At 44.5% G+C, this 14115-nt stretch overlaps 1 protein-coding gene across 2 annotated transcripts in view; it reads right to left on the bottom strand.

Annotated features, from left to right (window-relative positions):
• Positions 1-14115, bottom strand: part of usp4 (ubiquitin specific peptidase 4 (proto-oncogene)) — a gene marked incomplete at its 5' end in the record, with an annotated part of 114958 nt that overhangs the window by 22018 nt on the left and 78825 nt on the right. For both annotated transcript variants that reach the window (XM_084317440.1, XM_084317439.1), the window contains 3 exons: positions 1089-1204; positions 2664-2734; positions 5963-6208. In XM_084317440.1, the coding sequence (XP_084173566.1) occupies positions 1089-1204; positions 2664-2734; positions 5963-6208 (433 nt within the window). The remainder of the gene's footprint in view (positions 1-1088; positions 1205-2663; positions 2735-5962; positions 6209-14115) is intronic.

Genomic DNA, 14115 nt, shown 5'->3' on the forward strand with positions numbered 1-14115 from the left:
ACAGCAGAAAGGTGATCTTGTTGGCACTACAGCAGTAAGGTGATCTTGTTGGCACTACAGCAGAAAGGTGATCTTGTTGGCACTACAGCAGAAAGGTGATCTTGTTGGCACTACAGCAGAAAGGTGATCTTGTTGGCACTACAGCAGAAAGGTGATCTTGTTGGCTGGTGATCTTGTTGGCACTACAGCAGAAAGGTGATCTTGTTGGCACTACAGCAGAAAGGTGATCTTGTTGGCTGGTGATCTTGTTGGCACTACCACAGAAAGGTGATCTTGTTGGCACTACCACAGAAAGGTGATCTTGTTGGCTGGTGATCTTGTTGGCACTACCACAGAAAGGTGATCTTGTTGGCACTACCACAGAAAGGTGATCTTGTTGGCACTACCACAGAAAGGTGATCTTGTTGGCACTACCACAGAAAGGTGATCTTGTTGGCACTACCACAGAAAGGGCGTCCATGCTGTTTTCACAAATGAGTCAAAGACGCCGTTTCTCTTTTCTTTGACTTGGTACACATGTAGGGATGGGTACTTTTGAGGCACCGAACCGAAACACGTCGGTACTACCGAGTATCGAATCAAGTGAGAAACCAAAAAAAAAAAAAATTATTTTTATTTTTTTTACTTTTTTATTTTCATGTCAACGTTCACACGCACAATATATGCTTACCTAGGATTTGACTTGATTCAACAACAAAGCAGTCGGAGCAATGACAAGCCGAAAACTGTCGAAATTGTAGTTATTTGAAGTTGGGATTTTTTTTTTTACGACTGAGGTAGGTACATTAAATTTCTTGAGACTAAAGTACCGAAAAAAGGTACCGTTGGGTACCGGTATCGGTTCAAATGTGAAAGGTACCCATCCCTATACACATGTATATAAAAAGGGTACGTAATTCACATGTAGGTAATGCAACCCATGGAGAAGTAAGTAGGTATTATTGTATTGCAATTTGGCATTATCGGTTTAGTTCTTTTTTTGTGTAAAAAAGAGAAACTTAATAAAAATATGATCACAAAACAGCAGCAGCAGCAACAAACGGTGTTCTAATAGTTACGTAGGGGGTCAGAGGTGAGCGGTTGGTTACCAGGGGTCGTGTTTGCCCAGCGTCTCCATGGTGGTGAAGAGCTCGATGCACTCCCTCAGAGCCACAGTGGCCTTCTTCTGCTGGGGCTGCAGCATGCTGTCGTGCTTCTCATAGGCCTGCAACACAACACAACACAGTGTCAGTGGCTCTCACAGACCTGCACAGAGAAACACATGAGACACGGGACAAGAGACATAAATAGGGTTGGGCACCGAGAACCGGTTCTAATAGGAACCGGTTCCTAACTTCCGGTTCTGGAACCGGAAGTAATTATTTGCATTTCGATTCTGCATTTCGATTCTTAAAAAAAAATAAAAAACTTAATACCAAAAAATACCAAACATTTTTAAAATTCTCCTACGAAATAAACTGTGACCTGTTTTGACCTGCACCTCAAAGAATCGGAAGCGAGAATAGTTTAGAACAGGAATCGATTGTACGAATGTGAGAAGGTCCGGAAAATGTGGGATCAAATTGTGATATTCCTAAGTAAGGTCCTGAATGTGAAGATAAATAACGCCCCAATGGCATGTGTTTTGGGTATAGTACCGAAAGGGATTAAGCTGCCTAAATACCGGGGAATGTGGTATAGAATGGCCATGATATCAGGATGTAGAATTGCATTACGACATTGGAAATCACCTGTTGATATTACTTTTAAAGAATGGATGGAACTAATGTTTCGGACAGCATCATATGAAAGGGTGACGTATAGAGTCGCAGGGAGAGAGGATATTTTCGCTGAGATATGGGACAGTTTTCTACACCTGACTGAACGACCTGAGGACAAATGATTAAGATGGGAATACAATATTATCAAGGATGAATATGAAAAAGGGGATTTGATCTGATGATACTTGTGCTCTGTGATATATTATGTATATATGTACATATATTTTATGTCCGGATGGGGTGTCTATGGAATGGTCAATGTCTCTATCACACTCACATGTGCGCAGATATAGCCAGATACAAGTATCTAGGATACACATATTCATATGTGTACATAATAGGTTTACACGCACTCATATACACAAGGATAAGGTATACACGTCAGGGGCACACATACATGCACATACTCATGTATAGGAAATAGACATACATACACCTACATATACACATAGTTGAGATATAGGCTTTCACTGACACATAGGGGGATACACAAGTATATAGGAGACACACACATACGTAGCTGATCGGCCTACATGTAACGTATGACGTATATATATATATATATATAACAGGGATGTATATGCACAATGTATAGTATGTTTTTTTTTTGTAAGTGTTTTTTTTTATTTCCATGTCAGTTATTAATGTGTTTGTATGAGTCTCTTACATGTTTTGTATGTTGCTCCAAAAACGAAAAAGGCGAATCTTGGATGTTGGATACTATGCTGTGAAAAGATACACTGTGAATAATGGAAAGATTTGTACAAAAATATCAATAAAAAAAAAAAAAGAAAAAAAAAAGAACAGGAATCGAAATGGAGAATCGGAATCGGAACCGTTCAGATCCAAACGCTGCCCAACCCCACGATGCCGCTGTGGCTGAGTCGGCTCCAGAACACTGACCTCCGCCTCCTGATCATCGTAGCAGAGCTTCTTGGTGTCCGAGTCCCAGTCGATGGCCACGGTGGAATGTGCTGCAGGGGGAGACGGAACCACAGAGCGGGTCAAACACCGCCGGACCAAACTGAGTTATACGTTTGCTCATCGGGGCCACGGTTTGAACACCAATCTGGTTCTGGTTCTGAAGGATTTTTTTTCTCATTTTTTTCCCCGTTTATTTTCTTCACAAATTAAATCTTAAAACATTAATTTAAAATGTTTCCCACTTAAAGTGAAATATCTAAAATAATAAACAAAACAAGAAAGAAAACATACTATTGTGTAGTCTGCTACTATGTCCTACTAGGCTACTCTGCTTATGAACAATACCAATAACTGATAGTTATACTTCCTGTCGTCGCTTTGGATAATACCTACTTATACATATAACCCATAACTCTGTATGATAGCATGTACCTACTTATACACCTGCATATAATCCATAACCCATAACTCTGTATGATAGCATGTACAATAGTACTGTATATACCATATATGTATGTCCTACATATCTGTAGATACTATATCTATATCTGTACATATCCCTTACCTACTCTCACTAGTAACACTGCTGGCCAGTATGACTTACTACCATAGTGTCTTTATACCTGTATCACTGTACATATTAATACTACCATAGTGTCTTTATACCTGTATCACTGTACATATTAATACTACCATAGTGTCTTTATACCTGTATCACTGTACATATTAATACTACCACAGTGTCTTTATACCTGTATCACTGTACATATTAATACTACCATAGTGTCTTTATACCTGTATCACTGTACATATTAATACTACCATAGTGTCTTTATACCTGCATCACTGTACATATTAATACTACCATAGTGTCTTTATACCTGTATCACTGTACATATAAATACTACCATAGTGTCTTTATACATGTATCACTGTACATATTAATACTACCATAGTGTCTTTATACCTGTATCACTGTACAGATTAATACTACCATAGTGTCTTTATACCTGCATCACTGTACATATTAATACTACCATAGTGTCTTTATACCTGTATCACTGTACATATTAATACTACCATAGTGTCTTTATACCTGCATCACTGTACATATTAATACTACCATAGTGTCTTTATACCTGTATCACTGTACAGATTAATACTACCATAGTGTCTTTATACCTGCATCACTGTACATATTAATACTACCATAGTGTCTTTATACCTGCATCACTGTACATATTAATACTACCATAGTGTCTTTATACCTGTATCACTGTACATATTAATACTACCATAGTGTCTTTATACCTGCATCACTGTACATATTAATACTACCATAGTGTCTTTATACCTGTATCACTGTACATATTAATACTACCAGTGTCTTTATACCTGCATCACTGTACATATTAATACTACCATAGTGTCTTTATACCTGTATCACTGTACATATTAATACTACCATAGTGTCTTTATACCTGCATCACTGTACATATTAATACTACCAGTGTCTTTATACCTGTATCACTGTACATATTAATACTACCAGTGTCTTTATACCTGCATCACTGTACATATTAATACTACCATAGTGTCTTTATACCTGTATCACTGTACATATTAATACTACCAGTGTCTTTATACCTGCATCACTGTACATATTAATACTACCATAGTGTATTTATACCTGTATCACTGTACATATTAATACTACCATAGTGTCTTTATACCTGTATCACTGTACAGATTAATACTACCATAATGTCTTTATACCTGCATCACTGTACATATTAATACTACCATAGTGTCTTTATACCTGCATCACTGTACATATTAATACTACCATAGTGTCTTTATACCTGCATCACTGTACATATTAATACTACCATAGTGTCTTTATACCTGCATCACTGTACATATTAATACTACCATAGTGTCTTTATACCTGTATCACTGTACATATTACTACTACCATAGTGTCTTTATACCTGTATCACTGTACATATTAATACTACCATAGTGTCTTTATACCTGTATCACTGTACATATTAATACTACCATAGTGTCTTTATACCTGTATCACTGTACATATTAATACTACCATAGTGTCTTTATACCTGTATCACTGTACATATTAATACTACCAGTGTCTTTATACCTGTATTACTGTACATATTAATACTACCATAGTGTCTTTATACCTGCATCACTGTACATATTAATACTACCACAGTGTCTTTATACCTGTATCACTGTACATATTAATACTACCATAGTGTCTTTATACCTGCATCACTGTACATATTAATACTACCAGTGTCTTTATACCTGTATCACTGTACATATTAATACTACCATAGTGTCTTTATACCTGTATCACTGTACATATTAATACTACCACAGTGTCTTTATACCTGTATCACTGTACATATTAATACTACCATAGTGTCTTTATACCTGCATCACTGTACATATTAATACTACCATAGTGTCTTTATACCTGTATCACTGTACATATTAATACTACCATAGTGTCTTTATACCTGTATCACTGTACATATTAATACTACCATAGTGTCTCTATACCTGTATCACTGTACATATTAATACTACCATAGTGTCTTTATACCTGTATCACTGTACATATTAATACTACCATAGTGTCTTTATACCTGCATCACTGTACATATTAATACTACCACAGTGTCTTTATACCTGTATCACTGTACATATTAATACTACCACAGTGTCTTTATACCTGTATCACTGTACATATTAATACTACCATAGTGTCTTTATACCTGCATCACTGTACATATTAATACTACCATAGTGTCTTTATACCTGCATCACTGTACATATTAATACTACCATAGAGTCTCTATACCTGCATCACTGTACATATTAATACTACCATAGTGTCTTTATACCTGTATCACTGTACATATTAATACTACCATAGTGTCTTTATACCTGTATCACTGTACATATTAATACTACCATAGTGTCTTTATACCTGTATCACTGTACATATTAATACTACCATAGTGTCTTTATACCTGTATCACTGTACATATTAATACTACCATAGTGTCTTTATACCTGTATCACTGTACATATTAATACTACCATAGTGTCTTTATACCTGTATCACTGTACATATTAATACTACCATAGTGTCTTTATACCTGCATCACTGTACATATTAATAGTGCATGGTGACCATACATGTGAATGTAAACACGGTGACCGTAGTAATAAAGCTGCTGACTGACTGTTGAGTTTGAGCACGTTGCCGTCACACGGCAGGGGGCTGATGTTGGCCGTCCCGTAGGAGTTCACCATGCTGAAGGTGAAGAGCCGCGGGGGAGAAGAGGTGCACTGCTTGGCCGACGTGCCCTTGGGCCCGTTCTCCAGGTGGGAGGCCGCCGCCTCCTCGTCCTCCTCCTCGTCCTCGCCCTCCTCCTCCTGGCCGTTCTCCGGCTCGGGGCTCACCTGGTGATCCATGGTCTCCTCCTCACCTGGACGGGCACAGGGCAGCGTCACACAGAGTACAGGGTTCTACGGGTCAGGTGCTCATGGTACGAGAGCCACACAACAATAACACCAGAGCTACCATTATGTCCTGCAGTGTTCCTGAAGTTAAGACTAGAGTGGGACAGCAAGAGGCTCAGGTGTAGTACTCTGGAATGAACTACCTGGAGCAGCACTCTGGAGTCAAAACAAAAGCATTTTTAAAACAAAGGTAAAGGCTCAATTATGGGAAGAGCAAAGGGCTCAGCGGCCAGTCTCTCATCTCACCCTCTCACAGGCCGTTAACTAACCTCGTCATAAAGAACAGTGTCTCACCCTCTCACAGGCCGTTAGCTAACCTCGTCATAAAGAACAGTGTCCCTCGTCTCACCCTCTCACAGGCCGTTAGCTAACCTCGTCATAAAGAACAGTGTCTCACCCTCTCACAGGCCGTTAGCTAACCTCGTCATAAAGAACAGTCTCTCACCCTCTCACAGGCCGTTAGCTAACCTCGTCATAAAGAACAGTGTCTCACCCTCTCACAGGCCGTTAGCTAACCTCGTCATAAAGAACAGTCTCTCACCCTCTCACAGGCCGTTAGCTAACCTCGTCATAAAGAACAGTGTCTCACCCTCTCACAGGCCGTTAGCTAACCTCGTCATAAAGAACAGTGTCTCACCCTCTCACAGGCCGTTAGCTAACCTCGTCATAAAGAACAGTGTCTCTCACCCTCTCACAGGCCGTTAGCTAACCTCGTCATAAAGAACAGTGTCTCACCCTCTCACAGGCCGTTAGCTAACCTCGTCATAAAGAACAGTCTCTCACCCTCTCACAGGCCGTTAACTAACCTCGTCATAAAGAACAGTGTCTCTCACCCTCTCACAGGCCGTTAGCTAACCTCGTCATAAAGAACAGTGTCTCTCACCCTCTCACAGGCCGTTAGCTAACCTCGTCATAAAGAACAGTCTCTCACCCTCTCACAGGCCGTTAGCTAACCTCGTCATAAAGAACAGTCTCTCACCCTCTCACAGGCCGTTAGCTAACCTCGTCATAAAGAACAGTGTCTCACCCTCTCACAGGCCGTTAGCTAACCTCGTCATAAAGAACAGTGTCTCACCCTCTCACAGGCCGTTAGCTAACCTCGTCATAAAGAACAGTGTCTCACCCTCTCACAGGCCGTTAGCTAACCTCGTCATAAAGAACAGTGTCTCACCCTCTCACAGGCCGTTAGCTAACCTCGTCATAAAGAACAGTGTCTCACCCTCTCACAGGCCGTTAGCTAACCTCGTCATAAAGAACAGTGTCTCACCCTCTCACAGGCCGTTAGCTAACCTCATCATAAAGAACAGTGTGTCTCGTCTCACCCTCTCACAGGCCGTTAGCTAACCTCGTCATAAAGAACAGTGTCTCACCCTCTCACAGGCCGTTAGCTAACCTCGTCATAAAGAACAGTCTCTCACCCTCTCACAGGCCGTTAGCTAACCTCGTCATAAAGAACAGTGTCTCACCCTCTCACAGGCCGTTAGCTAACCTCGTCATAAAGAACAGTGTCTCTCACCCTCTCACAGGCCGTTAGCTAACCTCGTCATAAAGAACAGTCTCTCACCCTCTCACAGGCCGTTAGCTAACCTCGTCATAAAGAACAGTGTCTCACCCTCTCACAGGCCGTTAGCTAACCTCGTCATAAAGAACAGTGTCTCACCCTCTCACAGGCCGTTAGCTAACCTCGTCATAAAGAACAGTGTCTCACCCTCTCACAGGCCGTTAGCTAACCTTGTCATAAAGAACAGTGTCTCACCCTCTCACAGGCCGTTAGCTAACCTCGTCATAAAGAACAGTGTGTCTCACCCTCTCACAGGCCGTTAGCTAACCTCGTCATAAAGAACAGTGTCTCACCCTCTCACAGGCCGTTAGCTAACCTCGTCATAAAGAACAGTGTCTCACCCTCTCACAGGCCGTTAGCAAACCTCGTCATAAAGAACAGTGTCTCACCCTCTCACAGGCCGTTAGCTAACCTCGTCATAAAGAACAGTGTCTCACCCTCTCACAGGCCGTTAGCTAACCTCGTCATAAAGAACAGTGTCTCACCCTCTCACAGGCCGTTAGCTAACCTCGTCATAAAGAACAGTGTCTCTCACCCTCTCACAGGCCGTTAGCTAACCTCGTCATAAAGAACAGTGTCTCACCCTCTCACAGGCCGTTAGCTAACCTCATCATAAAGAACAGTGTGTCTCACCCTCTCACAGGCCGTTAGCTAACCTCGTCATAAAGAACAGTGTCTCTCACCCTCTCACAGGCCGTTAGCTAACCTCGTCATAAAGAACAGTGTCTCACCCTCTCACAGGCCGTTAGCTAACCTCGTCATAAAGAACAGTGTCTCACCCTCTCACAGGCCGTTAGCTAACCTCGTCATAAAGAACAGTGTCTCACCCTCTCACAGGCCGTTAGCTAACCTCGTCATAAAGAACAGTGTCTCTCACCCTCTCACAGGCCGTTAGCTAACCTGGTCATAAAGAACAGTGTCTCTCACCCTCTCACAGGCCGTTAGCTAACCTGGTCATAAAGAACAGTGTCTCTCACCCTCTCACAGGCCGTTAGCTAACCTGGTCATAAAGAACAGTGTCTCACCCTCTCACAGGCCGTTAGCTAACCTCGTCATAAAGAACAGTGTCTCACCCTCTCACAGGCCGTTAGCTAACCTGGTCATAAAGAACAGTGTCTCTCACCCTCTCACAGGCCGTTAGCTAACCTCGTCATAAAGAACAGTGTCTCACCCTCTCACAGGCCGTTAGCTAACCTCGTCATAAAGAACAGTGTCTCACCCTCTCACAGGCCGTTAGCTAACCTGGTCATAAAGAACAGTGTCTCACCCTCTCACAGGCCGTTAGCTAACCTCGTCATAAAGAACAGTGTCTCACCCTCTCACAGGCCGTTAGCTAACCTCGTCATAAAGAACAGTGTCTCACCCTCTCACAGGCCGTTAGCTAACCTCGTCATAAAGAACAGTCTCTCACCCTCTCACAGGCCGTTAGCTAACCTCGTCATAAAGAACAGTCTCTCACCCTCTCACAGGCCGTTAGCTAACCTCGTCATAAAGAACAGTGTCTCACCCTCTCACAGGCCGTTAGCTAACCTCGTCATAAAGAACAGTGTCTCACCCTCTCACAGGCCGTTAGCTAACCTCGTCATAAAGAACAGTGTCTCACCCTCTCACAGGCCGTTAGCTAACCTCGTCATAAAGAACAGTGTCCCTCGTCTCACCCTCTCACAGGCCGTTAGCTAACCTCGTCATAAAGAACAGTGTCTCACCCTCTCACAGGCCGTTAGCTAACCTCGTCATAAAGAACAGTGTCTCACCCTCTCACAGGCCGTTAGCTAACCTCGTCATAAAGAACAGTGTCTCACCCTCTCACAGGCCGTTAGCTAACCTCGTCATAAAGAACAGTGTCTCACCCTCTCACAGGCCGTTAGCTAACCTCGTCATAAAGAACAGTGTCTCACCCTCTCACAGGCCGTTAGCTAACCTCGTCATAAAGAACAGTGTCTCTCACCCTCTCACAGGCCGTTAGCTAACCTCGTCATAAAGAACAGTGTCTCACCCTCTCACAGGCCGTTAGCTAACCTAGTCATAAAGAACAGTGTCCCTCGTCTCACCCTCTCACAGGCCGTTAACTAACCTCGTCATAAAGAACAGTGTCTCACCCTCTCACAGGCCGTTAGCTAACCTCGTCATAAAGAACAGTGTCTCTCACCCTCTCACAGGCCGTTAGCTAACCTCGTCATAAAGAACAGTGTCTCACCCTCTCACAGGCCGTTAGCTAACCTCGTCATAAAGAACAGTCTCTCACCCTCTCACAGGCCGTTAGCTAACCTCGTCATAAAGAACAGTGTCTCACCCTCTCACAGGCCGTTAGCTAACCTCGTCATAAAGAACAGTGTCTCACCCTCTCACAGGCCGTTAGCTAACCTCGTCATAAAGAACAGTGTCTCACCCTCTCACAGGCCGTTAGCTAACCTCGTCATAAAGAACAGTCTCTCACCCTCTCACAGGCCGTTAGCTAACCTCGTCATAAAGAACAGTGTCTCTCACCCTCTCACAGGCCGTTAGCTAACCTCGTCATAAAGAACAGTGTCTCACCCTCTCACAGGCCGTTAGCTAACCTCGTCATAAAGAACAGTGTCCCTCGTCTCACCCTCTCACAGGCCGTTAGCTAACCTCGTCATAAAGAACAGTGTCCCTCGTCTCACCCTCTCACAGGCCGTTAGCTAACCTCGTCATAAAGAACAGTCTCTCACCCTCTCACAGGCCGTTAGCTAACCTCGTCATAAAGAACAGTGTCTCTCACCCTCTCACAGGCCGTTAGCTAACCTCGTCATAAAGAACAGTGTCTCACCCTCTCACAGGCCGTTAGCTAACCTCGTCATAAAGAACAGTGTCTCACCCTCTCACAGGCCGTTAGCTAACCTCGTCATAAAGAACAGTGTCTCACCCTCTCACAGGCCGTTAGCTAACCTCGTCATAAAGAACAGTGTCTCACCCTCTCACAGGCCGTTAGCTAACCTCGTCATAAAGAACAGTGTGTCTCGTCTCACCCTCTCACAGGCCGTTAGCTAACCTCGTCATAAAGAACAGTGTCTCACCCTCTCACAGGCCGTTAGCTAACCTCGTCATAAAGAACAGTGTCTCACCCTCTCACAGGCCGTTAGCTAACCTCGTCATAAAGAACAGTGTGTCTCGTCTCACCCTCTCACAGGCCGTTAGCTAACCTCGTCATAAAGAACAGTGTCTCTCACCCTCTCACAGGCCGTTAGCTAACCTCGTCATAAAGAACAGTCTCTCACCCTCTCACAGGCCGTTAGCTAACCTCGTCATAAAGAACAGTGTCTCACCCTCTCACAGGCCGTTAGCTAACCTCGTCATAAAGAACAGTGTCTCACCCTCTCACAGGCCGTTAGCTAACCTCGTCATAAAGAACAGTGTGTCTCGTCTCACCCTCTCACAGGCCGTTAGCTAACCTCGTCATAAAGAACAGTCTCTCACCCTCTCACAGGCCGTTAGCTAACCTCGTCATAAAGAACAGTCTCTCACCCTCTCACAGGCCGTTAGCTAACCTCGTCATAAAGAACAGTGTGTCTCGTCTCACCCTCTCACAGGCCGTTAGCTAACCTTGTCATAAAGAACAGTGTCTCACCCTCTCACAGGCCGTTAACTAACCTCGTCATAAAGAACAGTGTCTCACCCTCTCACAGGCCGTTAGCTAACCTCGTCATAAAGAACAGTCTCTCACCCTCTCACAGGCCGTTAGCTAACCTCGTCATAAAGAACAGTGTCTCACCCTCTCACAGGCCGTTAGCTAACCTCGTCATAAAGAACAGTGTCCCTCGTCTCACCCTCTCACAGGCCGTTAGCTAACCTCGTCATAAAGAACAGTGTCTCACCCTCTCACAGGCCGTTAGCTAACCTCGTCATAAAGAACAGTGTCTCTCACCCTCTCACAGGCCGTTAGCTAACCTCGTCATAAATAACAGTGTCTCACCCTCTCACAGGCCGTTAGCTAACCTCGTCATAAAGAACAGTGTCTCTCACCCTCTCACAGGCCGTTAGCTAACCTCGTCATAAATAACAGTGTCTCACCCTCTCACAGGCCGTTAGCTAACCTCGTCATAAAGAACAGTGTCTCACCCTCTCACAGGCCGTTAGCTAACCTCGTCATAAAGAACAGTGTCTCACCCTCTCACAGGCCGTTAGCTAACCTCGTCATAAAGAACAGTGTCTCACCCTCTCACAGGCCGTTAGCTAACCTCGTCATAAAGAACAGTGTGTCTCACCCTCTCACAGGCCGTTAGCTAACCTCGTCATAAAGAACAGTGTGTCTCACCCTCTCACAGGCCGTTAGCTAACCTCGTCATAAAGAACAGTCTCTCACCCTCTCACAGGCCGTTAGCTAACCTCGTCATAAAGAACAGTGTGTCTCACCCTCTCACAGGCCGTTAGCTAACCTCGTCATAAAGAACAGTCTCTCACCCTCTCACAGGCCGTTAGCTAACCTCGTCATAAAGAACAGTGTCTCTCACCCTCTCACAGGCCGTTAGCTAACCTCGTCATAAAGAACAGTGTCTCACCCTCTCACAGGCCGTTAGCTAACCTCGTCATAAAGAACAGTGTCTCACCCTCTCACAGGCCGTTGGCTAACCTCGTCATAAAGAACAGTGTCTCACCCTCTCACAGGCCGTTGGCTAACCTCGTCATAAAGAACAGTGTCTCTCACCCTCTCACAGGCCGTTAGCTAACCTCGTCATAAAGAACAGTGTCTCACCCTCTCACAGGCCGTTAGCTAACCTCGTCATAAAGAACAGTGTCTCACCCTCTCACAGGCCGTTAGCTAACCTCGTCATAAAGAACAGTGTCTCACCCTCTCACAGGCCGTTAGCTAACCTTGTCATAAAGAACAGTGTGTCTTGTCTCACCCTCTCACAGGCCGTTAGCTAACCTCGTCATAAAGAACAGTGTCTCACCCTCTCACAGGCCGTTAGCTAACCTCGTCATAAAGAACAGTGTCTCACCCTCTCACAGGCCGTTAGCTAACCTCGTCATAAAGAACAGTGTCTCACCCTCTCACAGGCCGTTAACTAACCTCGTCATAAAGAACAGTGTCTCACCCTCTCACAGGCCGTTAGCTAACCTCGTCATAAAGAACAGTGTCTCACCCTCTCACAGGCCGTTAGCTAACCTCGTCATAAAGAACAGTGTCTCACCCTCTCACAGGCCGTTAGCTAACCTCGTCATAAAGAACAGTCTCTCACCCTCTCACAGGCCGTTAGCTAACCTCGTCATAAAGAACAGTGTCTCTCACCCTCTCACAGGCCGTTAGCTAACCTCGTCATAAAGAACAGTGTCTCACCCTCTCACAGGCCGTTAGCTAACCTCGTCATAAAGAACAGTGTGTCTCGTCTCACCCTCTCACAGGCCGTTAGCTAACCTCGTCATAAAGAACAGTGTCTCACCCTCTCACAGGCCGTTAGCTAACCTCGTCATAAAGAACAGTGTCTCACCCTCTCACAGGCCGTTAGCTAACCTCGTCATAAAGAACAGTGTCTCACCCTCTCACAGGCCGTTAGCTAACCTCGTCATAAAGAACAGTGTCTCACCCTCTCACAGGCCGTTAGCTAACCTCGTCATAAAGAACAGTGTCTCTCACCCTCTCACAGGCCGTTAGCTAACCTCGTCATAAAGAACAGTGTCTCACCCTCTCACAGGCCGTTAGCTAACCTCGTCATAAAGAACAGTGTCTCACCCTCTCACAGGCCGTTAGCTAACCTCGTCATAAGGAACAGTGTCTCACCCTCTCACAGGCCGTTAGCTAACCTCGTCATAAAGAACAGTGTCTCACCCTCTCACAGGCCGTTAGCTAACCTCGTCATAAAGAACAGTGTCTCACCCTCTCACAGGCCGTTAGCTAACCTCGTCATAAAGAACAGTGTCTCACCCTCTCACAGGCCGTTAGCTAACCTCGTCATAAAGAACAGTGTCTCACCCTCTCACAGACCGTTAGCTAACCTCGTCATAAAGAACAGTGTCTCACCCTCTCACAGGCCGTTAGCTAACCTCGTCATAAAGAACAGTGTGTCTCACCCTCTCACAGGCCGTTAGCTAACCTCGTCATAAAGAACAGTGTCTCTCACCCTCTCACAGGCCGTTAGCTAACCTCGTCATAAAGAACAGTGTCTCACCCTCTCACAGGCCGTTAGCTAACCTGGTCATAAAGAACAGTATCTCACCCTCTCACAGGCCGTTAGCTAACCTCGTCATAAAGAACAGTGTGTCTCACCCTCTCACAGGCCGTTGGCTAACCTCGTCATAAAGAACAGTGTCTCACCCTCTCACAGGCCGTTAGCTAACCTTGTCATAAAGAAC

The sequence above is a fragment of the Notolepis coatsorum genome (genome assembly GCF_963971535.1).
Source record: "Notolepis coatsorum genome assembly, chromosome: 6".
In the NCBI taxonomy this organism is placed as follows: domain Eukaryota; kingdom Metazoa; phylum Chordata; class Actinopteri; order Aulopiformes; family Paralepididae; genus Notolepis; species Notolepis coatsorum.